General features: G+C 48.3%; 1 protein-coding gene across 1 annotated transcript; it reads right to left on the bottom strand.

Annotated features, from left to right (window-relative positions):
* Positions 1–9,764: 9,764 nt before the first annotated feature.
* On the bottom strand, positions 9,765–10,890 carry LOC120656709 (skin secretory protein xP2-like). Its single transcript, XM_039934898.1, has one exon. It carries the CDS (start codon positions 10,811–10,813, stop codon positions 9,884–9,886), a length of 930 nt encoding a protein of 309 aa, XP_039790832.1. The 5' UTR covers positions 10,814–10,890; the 3' UTR covers positions 9,765–9,883.
* Positions 10,891–18,933: the final 8,043 nt, after the last annotated feature.

Raw genomic sequence — 18,933 nt, forward strand, 5'->3', positions numbered from 1 at the left:
ACCACCGAGAGATCGCCACCGTGACTTCATGAGTCACAGACCTCCTACTTTCTCCCACTCTCCAGATCCTCTTCACGCCGATGACTGGCTCAAGACCATTGAGAAGATGCTAAATATAGTTCAGTGTACAGACAGGGAGAAGGTACTGTATGCTTCAGGCAGATTGGAAGGAACTGCAGCAGACTGGTGGGATGCTTATACCACCGCCCATGTTGATCAAAACACCATCACCTGGGATGAGTTCAGGACTCAATTCAGGGAGCATCACATACCAGAGGGTTTGATGAAGCTGAAGAGGCAGGAATTTCTAGCTCTGAAGCAAGGAGGAATGTCCGTAAGTGAGTATCGGGACAAGTTCATCCAGCTGTCCCGCTATGCCTCCGCAGACGTGGCCACAGATGGGCAGAAGCAGGATTACTTCAGGCTAGGGCTGCTTGCACCCATCAGATATCAGTTGTTGGTGCACAGGTTTGATAGCTTTCAGAAACTGGTGGATAATGCCATCGCCGTGGAGAATGCTCGCAAGGAGATGGGCGAGCAGAAGCGAAAGTTCGAGTCACAAGGCCAGTCTAGCAATTCGCGCCCACGCTTTGGACCCCCGCAAGGTAACCAGTACCGCACAGGAGGACAAAATGTCAATTTTGGGCTGAATCAGTATCAGTACCAGCGCCCAGCTCAGCAGTACCAGCAGAATCAGCAGTTAGCTCAACGCTCCACTCCCCAGCAGAATCGTCAGAACACTCCAGCCGGTACCCCTGTGAGAAACAACAACCCCGCGCCTTCTGGAGGCAATGCTTGTTTCAAGTGCGGTCAGCTTGGGCATTTTGCTCACGCTTGTCCCAACAGAAATAACCAAGGTACGCCAGGTCAATCCAGTAACAGTGGGCAGAGACAGACCCCTCAACAACAACAGCCACAGCAGCAGCAACAGCCGAGAAACAACAACCAGACTCCCCAGGGCAACCGTGGACAGCAGAACTACGTCCATGGAAGGGTGAACCATGTTGCCGCGGAGTCCACTCAGGAGGCACAAGATGTTGTGTTCGGTATGTTTCTCGTCAACTCAGCTCCTGCATCAGTTTTATTCGATTCTGGAGCAACGCATTCTTTCATATCTGCTCAGTTCGTAGCCAAGCATTCTATTCCTCTTTGCACTATGCCTAGAACCATGCTAGTAAATTCACCTGGGGGAAATATGAAGGCTATGTATCGGTGTTATGGGGTTAGAATACAGATTATGGGCAGAGAATTTGTGGCAAATCCGATAGTCCTGGAGTCCAGTGGTATTGATATTATTCTTGGAATGGGATGGATGACCAAGTATGATGCTGTCATTCAATGTGCCAAGAGATCAGTGCTCCTCACTAGCCCAGCAGGTGAGAGGTTTGAGTTTGTAGCAACCCCTCCAACATCAGTAGATTGTACGGTGAATCAGATGAAGGCTGCTCTGATAGAGGACATCAGGATAGCGTGCGAGTACTCAGATGTGTTCCCCGATGACTTGCCAGGTATGCCACCTGAACGTGACATTGAGTTCATCATAGATCTTTTACCTGGCACTGCACCTATTGCTAAGAGACCATATAGAATGTCCGCTGGTGAACTAGAAGAACTTAAGAAACAATTAAAGGAATTGTTAGATAAGAAATTTATTCGTGCTAGTTCGTCACCTTGGGGAGCCCCAGTGATCTTTGTGGACAAGAAGGATGGTACACAGAGGATGTGTGTGGACTACAGGTCATTAAATGAAGTTACTATCAAGAACAAGTATCCGTTGCCGCGCATAGAAGATTTGTTTGATCAGCTGAGAGGAGCCAAGGTATTCTCCAAGATCGATCTGAGGTCAGGCTATCACCAGTTGAGGATACGACCGTCAGATATTCCCAAGACCGCATTCACTACCAGATATGGGTTGTATGAATATACGGTCATGTCATTCGGGTTGACCAATGCACCAGCTTACTTTATGTATTTGATGAATAATGTGTTTATGGAGTATCTCGACAAGTTCGTAGTGGTGTTCATCGATGATATTTTGGTGTACTCCAAGAATGAGGAAGAACATGAGGAGCACTTGAGGCTTGTTTTGCAGAAGCTCAGGGAGCATCAGTTGTACGCCAAGCTCAGCAAATGTGAATTCTGGTTGAAAGAGGTTTCGTTTCTTGGTCACGTCATCACAGATGGAGGAATTGCAGTTGATCCCAGCAAGGTCAGAGATGTGTTGAAGTGGGAACCACCTCAGACAGTGTCAGAAATCCGGAGTTTCTTAGGACTCGCAGGCTACTACAGAAGATTTATAGAAGGCTTCTCCAAGATAGTGAAACCCCTTACCTCGCTACTGGAGAAAGGAAAAGAGTTTGTATGGTCAGAGGAGTGCCAAGCCAGTTTTGAAGAATTAAAGAAGCGGCTGACTACAGCTCCCGTGTTGGCTATGCCAGACATTCACAAGAGTTTTGATATATATTGTGATGCATCTCGTCAGGGACTTGGTTGTGTGCTAATGCAAGAGGGACATGTGATTGCTTATGCGTCTCGACAGTTAAGGAAGCATGAGCAGAACTACACCACTCATGATTTGGAGTTAGCAGCCGTGGTGCATGCCTTGAAGATATGGAGGCACTATTTGCTGGGACACAGATGTCAGATATATACTGATCACAAGAGTCTGAAGTACATATTCACCCAGAATGATCTCAACCTGAGACAGAGAAGATGGTTAGAGCTCATAAAAGATTATGACCTGGAGATACACTACCATCCAGGAAAAGCTAATGTGGTTGCAGATGCTTTGAGCCGCAAGAGCCATGTAAATGCAATGAGAGTTAGGCAGATGCCCCAGGAATTGTGTTGGGAGTTTGAGAAACTCAACCTTGGTTTTGTTGGACATACCGAGGGAATCACCATAGAAGTCGAGCCGACTCTTGAGCAAGAGATACGGAAGGGTCAGCTTGAGGATGATAAGATCAAGGAGATCAAGGAGCTGATGGAAAAAGGCAAGGCACCTGATTTTACTGAGGATGAACATGGAACTGTGTGGTTCAGAAAGAGGATATGTGTGCCAGAGGTGGATCATCTGCGAGAAAAGATTCTAAAAGAAGCCCATGATTCCGCCTATTCGATTCATCCAGGCAGTACCAAAATGTACCAGGACTTGAAAGAAAGATATTGGTGGTATGGTATGAAGCGTGATATTGCAGCTCACGTGGCCATATGTGATGTGTGTCAGAGAGTCAAGGCAGAACATCAGAGACCAGCCGGTTTGTTGCAGCCATTGAAAATACCAGAATGGAAATGGGAAGAAATTGGTATGGATTTTATTGTGGGGTTACCACGTACAAAGGATGGCTATGATTCCATATGGGTTATTGTGGATAGGTTGACAAAGGTAGCTCACTTCATTCCAGTGAAGACTACTTACTCAGGAGCTAAACTGGCAGAGCTATACATATCCAGGATTGTCTGCTTACATGGGGTACCTAAGAAGATTGTGTCCGATAGAGGTACTCAGTTCACGTCACGGTTTTGGCAGAAGTTGCATGAGTCAATGGATACGAAGTTGAACTTCAGCTCAGCTTATCACCCGCAGACGGATGGGCAGACAGAAAGGACCAATCAGGTGTTAGAGGATATGCTTAGAGCTTGTGCTCTAAAGCACGGATGCAGCTGGGATAAGAGCTTGCCGTACGCAGAGTTTTCATACAATAATAGTTACCAGGCCAGCTTGAAGATGGCACCGTTTGAGGCACTATATGGAAGGAAGTGCAGAACTCCATTATATTGGAGTGAGACGGGAGAAAGCCAGTTGTTCGGTCCAGAGATCATCAAAGAGGCCGAACGACAAGTACAGATTGTTAGAGATAATCTGAAAGTGGCACAGTCGAGGCAGAAGAGCTATGCAGACAAGGGACGTAGAGAGTTGATCTTTGAAGAAGGAGATTTTGTGTATCTCAAAGTATCACCTATCAGAGGTTTGCGCAGATTCAAAGTTAAGGGGAAGTTGTCACCTCGTTACATCGGACCATTCAAGATCTTGGCCCGGAGGGGTGAAGTAGCTTATGAGCTAGAACTACCGGCCCGTTTATCTGATGTGCACAATGTGTTCCATATATCTCAGTTGAGGAAGTGTTTGAGGGTGCCAGATGAGAAATTGCCACTGGAGGAACTGAATGTGCAAGATGATCTGACTTATACTGAGTATCCGGTCAAAATTCTGGACACGTTAGAGAGGATTACTCAGAGTAAGAGGATACGGATGTGTAAGGTTCAGTGGAGCCATCATGCAGAGGATGAGGCTACTTGGGAAAGAGAAGATGAGTTACAGGCAGAATTCCCCCAGCTCTTTGCTAGCCCAGCTGAATCTCGAGGACGAGATTCCTTTTAAGGGGGGTAGGTTTGTAACACCCGTATTTTCAAATTAGGAACCTAAATGAATTTAATTAGGTTTTCTGTAGGATCGATAAGGTTCTATTTATTTTATCCTGAGTTTAGAGCATTTATCGCAAGCTTAAATAAATTATTTAGCAATAAAATAAATATAAGGAAAATAGGTGTGTGCATTTCATGCTGGTTTGCATTTTTATTTGCTTGTTGTTCAACTTAAATTCAAATCTTTGAGTTTGAATTTAAATTGAAAGTGCTTGAATCTTTTTTTTGAAAATGGAAAACTTTTTCCTTTCCCCTAGACCCTTTCCAGCCCAGCCCATCACTCTCCCTTTCTTTTTTTCGTTTCCCGCGGGCCAGAAACCACCGCCGCCGGCCCGTTTCCCTTTTCCCTCGGCCCAGCCCGTCACTCCTCTTTTCCTTTCTCCTCTCTCACCGACGCGTGGGACCCGCCCGTCATCCCCGAGCTCGGGACGGGCCGGGACTCCTCCCCGAGTCCGAGCGCCGCTGCACGCCCCCTCCGACTCGGCGTGGCCCGCACGCCAAGGCCCAGCTCCGCCCCTATAAAAGCAAGCCCCGCGACCCCTGAACCCCCATCGAACCGAATCCGCCGCCTCCGCGAACCCTAGCCGCGCCGGCGCCTTTGAAGTTCTGCCGGAGCTCGATTCCAACGCTGCGCCGCCGTTCCGTCGCGCCCTCGCCACCTTCGAGTTTTCCAGGAGCATCGCGTCAAGGTGGAGAAGCTCTTTGATCCCTTTTCTCCCTCTATCTTGCTTCTTCGCGGGCGCGTTAGCTCGTCAGAGCAAGCGCCGCCGCCGCTCTGCCATGCGCCGCCGCACGCCCGCTCCACTCGCCTATGTCCTGCACAAGCCCCGTCATCGAGTTAGCGTGCTCGCGCGCGTGCTTCCAGTCCCAGAACCGAGCCAAGGTGATCCCATATGGCCGATTTGGTCTACTCCGGCCATCCCGCCGCCGCAGGCCGCCGTTTGCCACGCCGCTGGCTGTCCCGCACCGCCGCTGCCCGCCCCGCCGCTGGCTGTCCCGCACCGCCGCTGCCCGCCCCAATCCTCTGTGACCATTCGATTAGAGATCAACGGCCCAAACTAGATTCAATCTGAGTCAACCAAGTCTATCCCGGTCAACCGTGTCGTTTTTGCAAAGAAACCCCTGTGTTTTCCCATATTAGAACCCGCCGTCCACTGCAGTGAGAAATATTTACGAATCAGTCCCTGTTTTCATGAGTTAGCCCCTGAGTATAAGGTTTATTTATGTTTTAGCCCTTAGATCTTGTTTTAGCCATAACTTTCTCGTTTTAGATCCGTTTTCGATGATCTTTGCGCTCACGCGATCGTTGCAACGAGTAGAATAGTTTAGTAACCTCTTTTTGTACTGTTTTTGTTGTTTGGTGTACTGTTTCTTATTGTTTGTACTTGTTTGCTTGCATGTGTGTGTGCGATGCGATAGACGATCCGCAGTTCGAGGAGCAGCAGCAAGATCAAGGCTTCGGAGGACCGGATCAGCAGCAGTTTGAGGAAGGCAAGTGGACCCTTGATCATGTTTTGACCCATGAAATCACCAAATCTATCACATTTACTTTTATGTACATGCATGTGTCTATAATATGATGGGAACCGAGTTAAGGACATACCTAGTATTGTTTACCTTATTCCTTGACCAACTTGGGTTTATTTACATGTTGGGTAGCTATGCTAGTCGCTTTACCTTGGTTATGGGTGGATAATATTACAAATGCTATGTTTATTACTTCATGTTCATGATGGTTTAATGTTGTTAATCAAGATCATATGTGTTAATTGGAACATGGAGAACCACCCAAGAAAACAGTACAACCACAATTACTATATGGCTCTGGTCTTGGCTGATTAATTAGAAACTTTAGCTTGTGACAATCTTACCGAAAGGGCAAGAGGGGATGCATTGATGGGATATAGCTCAGTCCTCTTGGGGCAATTGGTATTGTTTTATGATCCTTTGGTAAGGTATCACCTCATTAGGACAGTGTTATGACCACTTTGGCTTGAAACCTTAGCGGGTTGTCATAGGTTAGGGAATCTTTGTAAAGGCCTCGTAGCGTCCCTATGCAGTCATACCTAAGGAAGTGTGATATGGTGCTTGGCCCGCACTTGCATGGTTGGGTTTAAAGTTCTTCGGAGCTTTTACGCGGATTGTGGTGAAAGTGTACAACCTCTGCAGAGTGTAAAACTAACCGGTTAGCCGTGCTCACGGTCAAGAGCGGCTTGGACCCTCACATGATAATTGAACTTGAAATTGATCTAAATCGATGCTTTTACTTATGGTTATGTTGTATATCTTCGTATATACTTATCTTATGGGTTTAATGGTATATACTTATATCTAGTTAATACTTGCTAATAAAATATGATCAACTAAAATTGCTGAGTGTAGTTAAACCATGTCAGCTATTCCTTGAAATAGCCTTGCATATATTATAGTTGTTTCCCTGCCACTTGTTGACTACCAACCATAAGTGTACTCACCCTTGCATACTTGCTGCTCAGACCGTAATAACAACTGCCCGGAGTTTCCAGAAGACTTCGAGGACTTCTAGGCGTATGTCTCCCAGTCATCTGCCTGTGCTGAAGAAGATTCCGCTGCTACTCTTAGTCGTTTATTTATTCATTTAAGACATTCGGTTTTGTAATAACGTCTTTAGTACTCTTTTACGCTTGCACTAGTTGTGATATTCACTTTATGTTTAATCATATGTGTGTAAACTGATCCTGGCGCACATATGAGATGCATTCGGTTTGCCTTCATAAACCGGGTGTGACATTCCGTGTCTTCTCTGATTAATCTATATGCAAGCAAGAAGGTACCATGACCATCTGTTGCAAGTAAAATATTGCCGATGCACATTCCGTCAGCGATGTGCGAGAGCACTTTGTGGAGTTCGTGGTGAACCGTCAACGGGACCATAGGAAGTATTAAGGCCCACTGCCATCCTATGTGCATCTACTCCTCTTGGTGTACATCACTTATACCACCTATACACATTAGCATACAGCATACTAGTACGTGTAAACAAAATCTGACAGTTGAAATGGCTCATACATTCCACGGTCCCCAGCTCATGCCTCATGGTAGGGAAAAAAAAACTCGACCCCTGAACTGGTTCAAACTCGAGTCATGGCATCTTTGAGTTTGCTACTCATTCGGGTTGCCTGCCTTTTGAGGCCTTTAAAAGTTTGGGCTTTCCGAGTGCTTTTGTGCAGCCGCGCTTTATACGTGGATTCCCTTTGCTTGGGCAGAAAGAGGGACCAAGCTATCTGAAAGAGAATGTTTGAGGACTACTGACCGGAGATTCGAAAGAACGGATTCAAACTTTGGACTGGCCTGAAAAGTGCATGTACGGGCTGGATGCTTGATGATATCCTAAGTTCCCAACAGGTTCCATATTTTATTAAACAGCCTTTTATATGCAAGAAATGCTTCATTTCTTTGCCCGTAAAACGAATTTATTGTGCGGGCAATGTTAAGTTTTCAGGGAAGCTGATCATGTGTCGCTCTGCAAACATGGAGCAAACTAAAATGATATGCAGGTAGAGCTTAGTTTGGGGACAGAAATAAAGATGGCTGCGATCTGCTACCTAAACTCATCCCTGCTGTACTCCAGTCAAACTAGAGAACATTTTTGGGGACGCAAAAAGCTCTCGCTCATCATCGCCGGCCACAAAGAAAGCTACGCCGGTGATGATGCCCCGTTGCAGCAGAGCGTATTCAGTATGAAGCAACAACTACAAAGCAACTAATATATCTGTATCTTTCCGATCCATGGAAAAACGAGAAGCTAATGGAGTACTCGTGCTCGTGAAGTTGTAGCCGGCCGGTACGTCTACCTTTGTTTGAAGGAAAGGCGGCGAATTAAAGTGTTCACGACCAAAATTGGCAGTAACCTGAACAGACCGGTCTGACCGGTGTGTCCAGGCGGTCTGACCGGTCTAGGCGTTTGTAGACGGTCTGGCACGACCAACCGGTCTGACCGGTCTATGAGGAGTCCGAGTACAATTAGAGTTCTTAATAGATTTAGATATGTAAACAGAATTTCTTGCGGGGTAAGTCTTTCCCACCCTATAAATATAAAGGGTCACGGCCGATTGAAGGGAGAACCCAATCGAACCAATCAAATACATTTATCCTTATTTTTTTACTTTTCTTCCTCGTTATCCTACTTTTCCAACCTCGACATGCTGTTCTTCTCTCGTCTTCATGGCGTTTGAGGACGCCCTAACTGGCCTGCCGAGCCTAGGGCAACCCTACGCGTGCTTGCCCCCGACAGGGTCCCTCCCGGGCGAGCGTTCGTCGGATCGTTGCCGTTGTGCACGGCGACCGGTCTGACCGGTCCCTCTGACCGGTCTGACCGCTTCACGCAGGAGGTGTTGCAAGAAGCTCCTCCTCGCGTCGCGCGACCTAGCGCGATCGTGTGTTGGCCTGTAAAAAACGTCAACAGTTTGAGCAATAAGCATGCGGAGAGTACACTACTCATTATTCAATTCGATCGCTCGGCTCTAACCTGCGCTGCAAACTTGAGAGAGGGAAAAAAATCATTTTGAACCCAGCAAAGACGATCTCATCTGTTTCTGAAAGGGAAAGACAGCTACCTGATAATACGCGAGGGCGCCTGGCAGGTCGTATCTGTATCTCAATACACTTCCATGGGCAGGCAGTACGGATACGCGCGTACAGCGCTGCGAGGGCAAGATCCGCAGCAGCAGCGGCGGTAGCACACCCACATGGCGATATTCCGAGACTACCCGTATCCGCGTCCAGGTGTGCAGGTTTAGCAGTAGCTATCCTCCATCTGAATTGATCCGTATCCGCTATCCTGCTCCAAGGTGTGGAGCGATGCGGCAAGCTGCTCCAGAGGCCCAGAGCTCCCACAGCCTTCCCCTCCATGGCTCCATGCATGCGAACAGCAGAAGGTCACATGAGCAACAGAAGGCGACGCCTGAAATGAAGGCGGTGGAGCAGTGCCGAACGCTTCCCTTTAACGCGGCTGTCTATTCCTTTTGTCTTTCGCTCGCTCCGGCGGCCGGGCGGGGGTGAGGAGAGCCAGAGCCCAGAGGCGCCTCAAAAGCCTCCCCCGCCCGCATCGAACGCGACAGCCCCGGCGAATAAACAACCAGCGGCGACACCACGCTCGCGCAGGCAGGCACAGTGCCCTCGCCGGCCGCAGCTCACGGCACGCGCCCGCACAGGGACGCCATCAGAACATGCGCGGCCACTGTGCGCGCCTTACCCTCTGCAGGCGGCAGCACAGTGTTTGCAATTGCGCGGCTGCCGGAGAGCCGGAGAGTCCGGCGGTGGCCGGCGAGATGATTAATGGCGAAGGTTAACGATCGATAGAGGGCGGAAGGAAGGAACTGAGATTATCAGACCTATGCAGTTGATTGATCGACTAACCGACAAGTGACGGGAAAAAATTAGCAGAAGGGTTAATGGACATTGATGGTTTTTGTCTTTTTTACAGCCTGTAGATGATGAGGAAGCACGGGAGCACGGCGCGGCGGTCGAACACCACCAGCTCGCCGCCCTTGCCGGCGACCCGGGCGGAGTCGAAGTGCTCCTTCGGCTCGGAGCTCGCCCCGGGCTCCGCCACGCGGCCCGCGATGACCCTGCACAGGAACATGGCCCGCCGCCCGGCCGCGGGCCCGCGCCCGCTGGCGTGCGCGCCGCCGCTGCCGTCGAAGGTCCGGATGCGCGGGGCGTCCTCGCCGCCGGCCGCGGCGGCGGGCGAGGAGCCGTACGGAGGCGCCGGGGAGAAGCGCATCATCTCGTTGCCGTCGGCGGCGCTGCGCGCGGCCCCGCCGGCCCGGGCGCGCACCGCGGCGCGGTAGTCCTCGAAGCGCGCCACGGCGCGCGCCGGGTTGTGCACGCGGAACAGCATCTCCACCACGCCCGGGAACGCGCCGCCGCCGCTGCTGTTGGTGGGCGCTCCTGGCTGATTCGGCGGCGGCTGCGGAACCGGGAACGGAAGCGGAGACGACCACGAGGACAGAAAGATGATCTCCACCACCTGCCGCGACGAGTGCCCCGCGGGGAGCTCGGTCAGCGCTGGGACGGGGCCGAGAGGGCCCGGGGGCGGCGACGGCGGCACGACAGAGGCCGGCTTCGTCTTCGTCTTCTTGCCCGGATAGGCACTCGGCTTCGACCCCGAGCCCGGCTTCGGCCTCGCCCCGCTGCTGGCGTGCTTCGACGAGGCGACGTGGCTGAGCGCGTCCCCGGAGCTCCCGCACCCAGCGCGCGGGAGTAGCGGATGGAGCCTCTTGGGCGGCGGCGCCGCGACCCTGGCGGCCACGTCGTCGGCCGCCATGGACTTGCAGTGGAGTGACCGGACCCAGCTCCCCGCCGCCGCCGTCGGGCGCCGCCGGGGCGGCGGAGGCTTCTCCGGCATCGGGCGCGCGGTCGGAGACGCAGCGCGGTCGCTGTGGCCGACGGCTGTGCGGTGTAGCCGTGTAGCGACGACTAGGCAGAGTAGAAGGCTAGGGATGGTATATATGGTTAAGCAAAGCGGGTCACTACGCTAGCGCTGCCTTGGGTGGTCTTGCTAATATAGGGCTGCGGTCTGCTGCTTATCCTGGGCAGGTAGCGCAGCTGTCAGTGTTAGCGTTGCTCAGACAGCGCACTTGATCAGAGGAAAATTACTATTTTACAACCGGTAGAATGCATCGTCGGATATACGGTGTACATAGTACTGTACGTAACCACTGTAGGGACCGTGGTGGGTTCACAGGCTTCTCATCATCAGACTGCAGTATCTACTGTTGAAACTTTTAAAATGACTGGTAGATCGAGGGGATGCCATCACTCTTCAGTACTACTCGTAAAAGAGGGTAGAAGTGCAAATTTAAGCTCGTATTCAATCTGTGCTGTCCTTGGGGGTTTGCAAATGGAAACGGCACGTACGTTTCTGTCTTCCAATACGAGACGCCAATTGAAGTTACGCCCCAAAAACAGTCGCACAATCACGCACTTCATGGCCGGCGTTGGCTCACCTTTATCGCTACTCTAGCTCACATGCCTTTGCATGTTTCGGCTTCCAGCTACCCTCCAGAGCCACATGTCACGGCATCGACAGTCGACACTAGCCTGGTATATCAAAACCGAACCAGCATTATTGGCACGATCGTCCTATGGCTATACTCGCAGCGACTAGCTACCAGTAAAAATTACGCTCCCTCCCCTCTCGTAATCGTAAGATTCCATTCCATTCCGTCCGTGGCACCCTCGACTCGAACGATCGCCTCACGCCATGCACGCATGTACCCCCGGCCGCTGGGAAGCGAGCGAGAGCCGAGGATCGATCGAGGCGGCCACGGAAGCGGCGTGTGCCAAGCAAGCACGAGCGTCCAATCCCGCAACTGTAGTGCACGTCACCGGCGATCGGACACGCACACGACGGCGCGCGCGGGACCGGCCGGATCCGCGTCAGGTCAGGGGCAATGCAAGCGCAGCGGTTCGGCCCCTTCCTCGCCCACGACGCCGCCGTGCGCGCTCGCTCGCTCTCGGGGCCAACCGAGCGACCCGGCCCCCGCCGGTAGACGACGGATGCAATCATCTCGATCCAGCGTACGCGTTGGTTAGTTTGCTCGCGCGTGTCGTCGTCGTCGCACGCTGCTGTCGCGGCCGATCGGTATCATTTCGCGCGTCGTTTCTCTCGTCCGTTCCACTACCAGCTCCGAGCGAGCTCTCACGCGCGGTGCGTGCCCGGGACGACGCGACGCTTGTTCTGTTGCGTTTCGTTTTCGGCGGCTAGGAGAGCCAGGGGGGCTCCGGGCTCGGCTGCTGATTCCACGGTCGGAGCACTAGTGTGGTTACTGGTTAGGCACGCAACGTCGGCAGGTTAGGCTGGATTTTTTGTTTCTCTAATCTCTAAAAATGCTGGCCTAGTGGCGTGCATGACCACCGCTACTTAATCACGGGCCATCAACTTCTGTTTCTTGCACAAATCGTACACTCAGCCAATAGGCAATATGCAGCTATCCAGTGCAAATTACCTGCGAGTTAAGCAATTGAACACGGTACAGTCCTAATGCTCTCTTCACAATTTTATTTGGTCTTTTATTTTTTTAGCTCAAAATTAAATAAAATTAGAGTCCGGCTCTTCGATTATCTAGGCAAAAATTTAAAACACTTTACCACCCTTAGGTACAGGGAGTGCATGGTACTCCATGCTCCTCTCCTCTGAAAATGTGGGTGGATAATGGAACAAAACAATTGCCCTGCTTGTCAACAAAGGAACACCCTCATTCACTGAAGAAAGCACGCGTGACACGGTAGATTTGGATTTGAACTAAGGTCTCGTTTAGATGCATGCTGTAAAATTTTTGAAAGAAAATCTTTTAATATTTGAAGTATTAAACATAGACTAATCACAAAACTAATTGCAGAACTCGTCTGTAAATTTCGAGATGAATCAAATGAGCTTAATTAATCTATCATTAGAGCATGCGTACCGTAGCAATTAATGTAGTAATTTAGTGTCTAATTATAGTCTAATTAGGCTCATTAGATTCGTCTCGCAATTTACAAACAAACTATGCAATTTATTTTTTATTTCGTCTAGATTTACTACTCCATACATGTAAGATTCTCATTCGATGTGATAGTTTCGAAATTTTGAATTTTGCATCTAAACAAACAAAGGATAAAGGCCCCAAGGTATGGTGCCAAAAGTGACCTTTCCCCGTCCGCGCGAGCAGAGGATAATCTCACTGCTGCCGGCCGTGCCTTTCGACGCGTTCGCGCGAGTCTGTGTGCCGCAGGATCATGCGTGCACTTTTCTGTCGTGTCGATTTGATCCACGAGGCGGGCAGGGGCGTTAAAATAGTAGTGACGCTGACGCTACACCACAGTTTGAATTGGTTCGGTGAGCTTGTGGAGCCCGGTGGAACCCAAATATAATGCAGGGGGCACAACTTAACGCGACAGCATTCAGCAAACCCAACATAAATGTTTCGGATTAGTACTGCAGCCGCAGTAGTGGGAGGCTCTGTTTACTTCCCACTCCATAAATCTCGTAAACACAAAAAAAAAACATCACATCCAATGTTTCGACACATGCATGAAGTATTAAATGAAGTCTATTTATAAAACTTTTTGCATGGATGGGCTGTAGATCGCGAGACGAATCTAATGAGACTACTTAATCCATGATTTGCAACAGTGATGCTACAGTAACCATCCACTAATTATTGATTAATCATGGATTAATTAGTATCATTAGATTCGTCTCACGATTTACAATCCATCTGTGCAAAAAATTTTATAAATAGACTTCATTTAGTAGTTCAAATTAGTAAAAATTCTTTGCAAAATTTTTGTTACAACGGAACTAAACACGGCCTGAGTTTAAATTTGAAATCGAAGTCAATCGGCACAATCAACAGGCGATCAGCAGCAGCGGAACGGAAAGCCCAAGCTTGTCCTTGGAATTTGGAACCTTAACTCTCAGCCCAGACCGAGTTCGAATTTGAAAGGAGAGATGGGGGAGTTCCGAGGCATCGTTACCACACGGCCCGGCCTTTGCTTGCTCCCGCCTGCGGCCTGCCGCCATGCGCGTGCGCCACCGTGCCAAAAAGGCCCATGCGCGAGGCCGTGTCGTGTGATCGTGTCACAGTCATTCGGGGCGGTTTTTATATTTTTATATTTTTTATTTTCGTTTTTTATAAAAATATATTTTCGATTTGGAAATTTACATGAATATACCCGGCCGCCCCGCTGCCGGGCGGCCGGGATCTGGCCGCCCGGCAGCAGGGCGGCAGGGGCTTTTGTGCAAAACATTTTGCTCAAATAATTGCGCGGAGGTCCCTGGGGCCGGTCGCCCGGCAGCGGGGCGGCCGGCCCTCCCACCCATATATAAGGGTTGCCTGGTCCCCCCACCCCTCATTTGCATCACTAAAATTCCAGAAACCAAGAAAAAAGAGGGAGGGAGGGAGAGCGGCGAAGCTCTGCCGGATTTTCGAGCCGGCGACTGCAGGTAACCAAAATTCTTCTACGCTTTACAAATAGATTATGTTGTAATTATTTTTGTTGAAACATTAGATTAGCAATCAATTTAATTATTGTTAGGAGTGATTACTTGTACATTTAGGTGTAGTTACTTGTAATGATTAGCGTTGATACAGTACATTTAGTGTTAGATTAAGTATTAGAAAGTACTAGAAAATTGTTAGAGAAGTATTAGAAAGTCTTAAAAATTGGAAGATAATATTAAAAAAATTAGAAAATATTAGAAAATTGTAGAAAGTATTTTGTTGAAATAGTAGTTTAGCAATCAGTTTAATTATTATTAGAAGTGATTAGTGGTACATTTAGGTGTAGTTACCGATAATGATTAGCGTTGATATAGTATATTAGCAATCTGATTGCTCAATTGTGATTGCCAGGGCTCAACACCATGGCATCCTCAGGATCCACCAACATTCCATGGAGTAAGGTGACGGAAACAGTCCCTCAAGAAAGTCCAGATGCCTATGTGTTTTTGCGGATCCTTATGCAAACTAATGAAATCAAGGGTTTTGGGGGACGACTTTGGCAAGAGATTCTTCATGTGCGAGAATTACGAATACGACCCGCCCAAGCATTACGGCAAGGACCGAGCAAAGGTACTACAAAATACTATCAGAGTTTGTCACTTTCAGATCTAGTAATGACTTCTAACATGATTTAGGGAAAAGACTCCACCGCCACTATGTGATTTCTTGCAGTGGTTAGACACCGAGCAATCTCAGCAGGATAAGGACCACGTGGAGCGTCAAGCAAGGTGGGCTGCACAAAGGTGGCAACGAATGCTGCATGAAGAACAGATGAAGGAGAAGTGCAAGAAAAACCAGGAAAAGATTCAGAAGAGGATTGCAGAAGTGGAACGTCAGAAGGCAGAGGAACGTGAAGCTGATAGGGAGAGGAAGCGAGAGAGGGCCCGCCGTGCTAAGGAAGCAGGGTCTGAAGCTATTAGGAAGGGAAAATATCCCCGGTGCACTCAGTAAAGCACTACCATGTAATCCCGGTATTTTACATTTCCTAAGACATTTTAGGTTTATTCACAACACGAGGTTATCGTGTTGCACATGCCATGCTTTTCATTGTTCAAGTACCTAGTAGTACGAACGTCTTAGGCCTCTGTTTTGTAATCGTAGCATTGTTTACAAAACTGTATTGCAAACCGAAAATTTATGATTCGTAACTACCATTCTAATTTCAGTACACTACATTCAGTGAGCAATCTAATTGAACCAACCTACACATTTAGAACTACAACCAAGAAATCTTACTACACAAATACCTTCGTAATATTACATGCTACAATCTGGTGCAAATACATATCCATACATAACGAAATGTAATTATCACATACAGGTCGGAATACATATCCATACATCTGATTCAAATACATATGCACACATAACGAAATCTAGACGCGACGGGCTCCAAAATCCGGAGGCAATCCATCGGTGGTATTTCCAGAAGGTCCAACCTCAGCACCAGCATTATCTTTTTGCATTTTAGGGCACTTCTTGTAAGTGTAACCATCTACTCCACACAGGTTGCATCATTTTTTCTTCTTTCCTGTCTCAGACTCATCCATTCCGTTACGGATACGAAGTGTTTGCCGTCGACCTACCCCTCTCCTAGCATCTGGATTGGGAATGTACACTGGAGAGATATTTGGTGTAGTGAATGATCCCAGACTGCCTATGCCATATATCTCATGGCCCCAAGTGTGCACAGCGGTTTCTTTTATGTAATATTGTGAAACAAAAACCCCAGGATCCAACCCAGATTCTGAACAAGCCGCAATGACATGGGAGCATGGTAAGTGAAGAAGTTGTGCCTTCTTGCATCTGCAAAAAACCTTGCCTTCCGACATTATCAAGCATTCCTGAACGACCCTTTGTCTGCGGACACCTTGCCATGTCCTGTCCTTGCATGAAACCTCAAACCTTTGATCTTTTGTGCCCATGGAGACCACTCTGTGATATTGAGCATTTTCAATCTTTTCTTTCATGTTGTTAGTGACCCTATTACAAAAAAATCACTTCTGGATCATTAAGTAAGACAGCAGCTGCCTGGTATCGCTCTCTGAAGTACCTTGTGCATCCGTAGATGATGAACTCAACTATGCCAACAAGAGCAAATCCACGAACATGACGCATTACCATATTGTAACACTCTGCGTGGTTGGTTGTCTCGATCCCATATCGACGACCACCAGTGTCGTATAGAATTAACCACTTCTCCTTAGGTGCATCCTTAATCCACTGTGTGAAAGGTCCGCCGCCGGAACGTCTCCGGCTGGAGGTTGAGGCCTGTTCCTTTAGCAGCTCGGCGCATATATTATCTAGCACCTGCCATAATGCATCAAACTTCCACTGCTGATTCGGAGTGCACAATCTCTTGAACAAATTCATAAATTCCTTATTCTTGAAGCGCTCATAAAAGTTTGCACCCATATGCCTTATGCACCACCTACTCACAACATCTGGCCATAGAGGAGGCTGTCCTCGACTTCCTTCATGTATTTGCCTTATTACTGCTAGAAGACCAGCATGTCTATCACTGATGAGGCAAACATCAGGCCTTCCAGCAACAACGTGAATCTTCACACGTTCAAGGAACCAGTACCAGCTCTCTGTGTTCTCATTCTCAACAAAAGCAAAGGCGATGTGAACCACCTGCTTGTTGCAATCAACTCTAATCGCTGTCAGTATTGTCCCCTTATATCTTCCTGTCAAGAATGTGCCGTCAATACATAGAACAGGAAGACAATACATAAATGCCCTCACACATGCACCAAGGCAGAAGAAAGCACGAAGCAGAAACACAGGTCCCCCATCTAAACTCGGTTCAATGTAGGTATCAGCCGCGCTTCCAGGATTTCTCTGCACAATTGCTGACAGCATGTGAGGCAGGTTATCATATGATGTCTCATATGTGTCGAATCTCATCTCAAACACATTTTGTTTTGCCCGCCAAGTCTTTGCATAGCTGATTTTGTATTGAAAACGGTCGTCGATGTCCCTAATTATCAATTTTGGCTCATAATCAATTTTGTCCAGAATCACCCCATACATCTTCTTGGCCACGAAAGTGGATGTGATGTTACGGTGAGTTTGCGCAACAGCAGTTAATCTACATGTATGTGGTGTAACAATTGAACACTCCCAGTGTGTCTTGTACTTGCCCTTGTAGGCATGTACTCGCCATGTACAGTCGCCATTGACACACTTCACCTCATATTCTTTGCTGCTAGACTTCACAACTCTGAATTCCTTCCTCAACGATATAGCCCAAAGCTTCACAGCATCTTTCACAGTTTCAATGCTAGGATACTTTGCTCCCTGCACAACCTCATTCTCTCTGTATTCGTACTCATTACTCCTAATATCCTGTATCACTGGATTTCCGAAACCCGTGTCTCGCCATTCACATAGCAACGGGTAATCCTCATCGTCTGATGAGTCCTCACATTCTTCCATCATTCGAGCCTCTTGGTCTTCATTCTGTACAGCTTCCACTATTTCAGGTATCCGCTCCCCCTCATCAGCTAAACCTTGCAGCTCAGGTTAAATGACATGCACGTTCTGATCTTCTTTTTCTCCTACCTGATCAGCCATACCTTGTGGCTCAGGTTCTGTGACATGCATGTTCTGATCTTCATTTTCTTGTTCCACTGCTTGGTTCATATGAGATGATGTACTTGTTGACCCTTCACCGAAATGGGCTGCCTTCTGGTGAATCTGAATTAGCATTGCAAGAGGCCACCCGCGGTCAAGAGCTGCTTGCATGTAAGTCCGCCATTCTTCGGTGTTTGCTATAAGCATCAACTCCCAGAAATCCCCTTCAGTTCCCCAATTCGTCACAGTTTGAACGGTTAGGAAATGAGTCTTTGGATTCACATTGAATATCTCGTGAAGCCATTTGCGTATGGAACCAAAACTCATGTCTAAGAGTTTATCTATTCCGCACTCTTTTCGTTGAAAAGCTGATAGATCTACTCCATACGCATCATGAGAAATATATCCGTCACCATAATGAACTTGAAAACGAAGCTTGCTCGACATATCTGGACACACAATCATGATATTAAATTGATTACTAATTTACTATTTCAACAAAAATAATTACAACATAATCTATTAGTAAAGCGTAGAATAATTTTGGTTACCTACAGTCGCCGGCTCGAAAATCCGACAGAGCTTCGCCTCTGTCCCTCCCTCCCTCTTTTTTCTTGGTTTCTGGAATTTTAGTGATGCAAATGAGGGGTGGAGGGACCAGCCAACCCTTATATAAGGGTGGGAGATCCGGTCGCCCTGCAGTCGGGCGGCCCGGGCCGGCCGCCCCACTGCCGGGCGACCGGCCCCCAGGGACATCTGCGCAATTTTCTTCGCGAAATTTTTTTCATAAAAGCCCCTGCCACCCCGCTGCCGGGCGGCCAGTGGTATATTCCTGTAAATTTACAAATCGAAAATATATTTTTGTAAAAAATAAAAATAAAAAAAATAAAAAAACCGC

This window comes from Panicum virgatum, chromosome 1N, assembly GCF_016808335.1.
Source record: "Panicum virgatum strain AP13 chromosome 1N, P.virgatum_v5, whole genome shotgun sequence".
Classification (NCBI taxonomy): domain Eukaryota; kingdom Viridiplantae; phylum Streptophyta; class Magnoliopsida; order Poales; family Poaceae; genus Panicum; species Panicum virgatum.

Excerpts from the sequence above, each read along its gene's own strand:
- LOC120656709 (XM_039934898.1), bottom strand. The coding sequence starts at position 10,813 with ATGCCGGAGAAGCCTCCGCCGCCCCGGCGGCGCCCGACGGCGGCGGCG.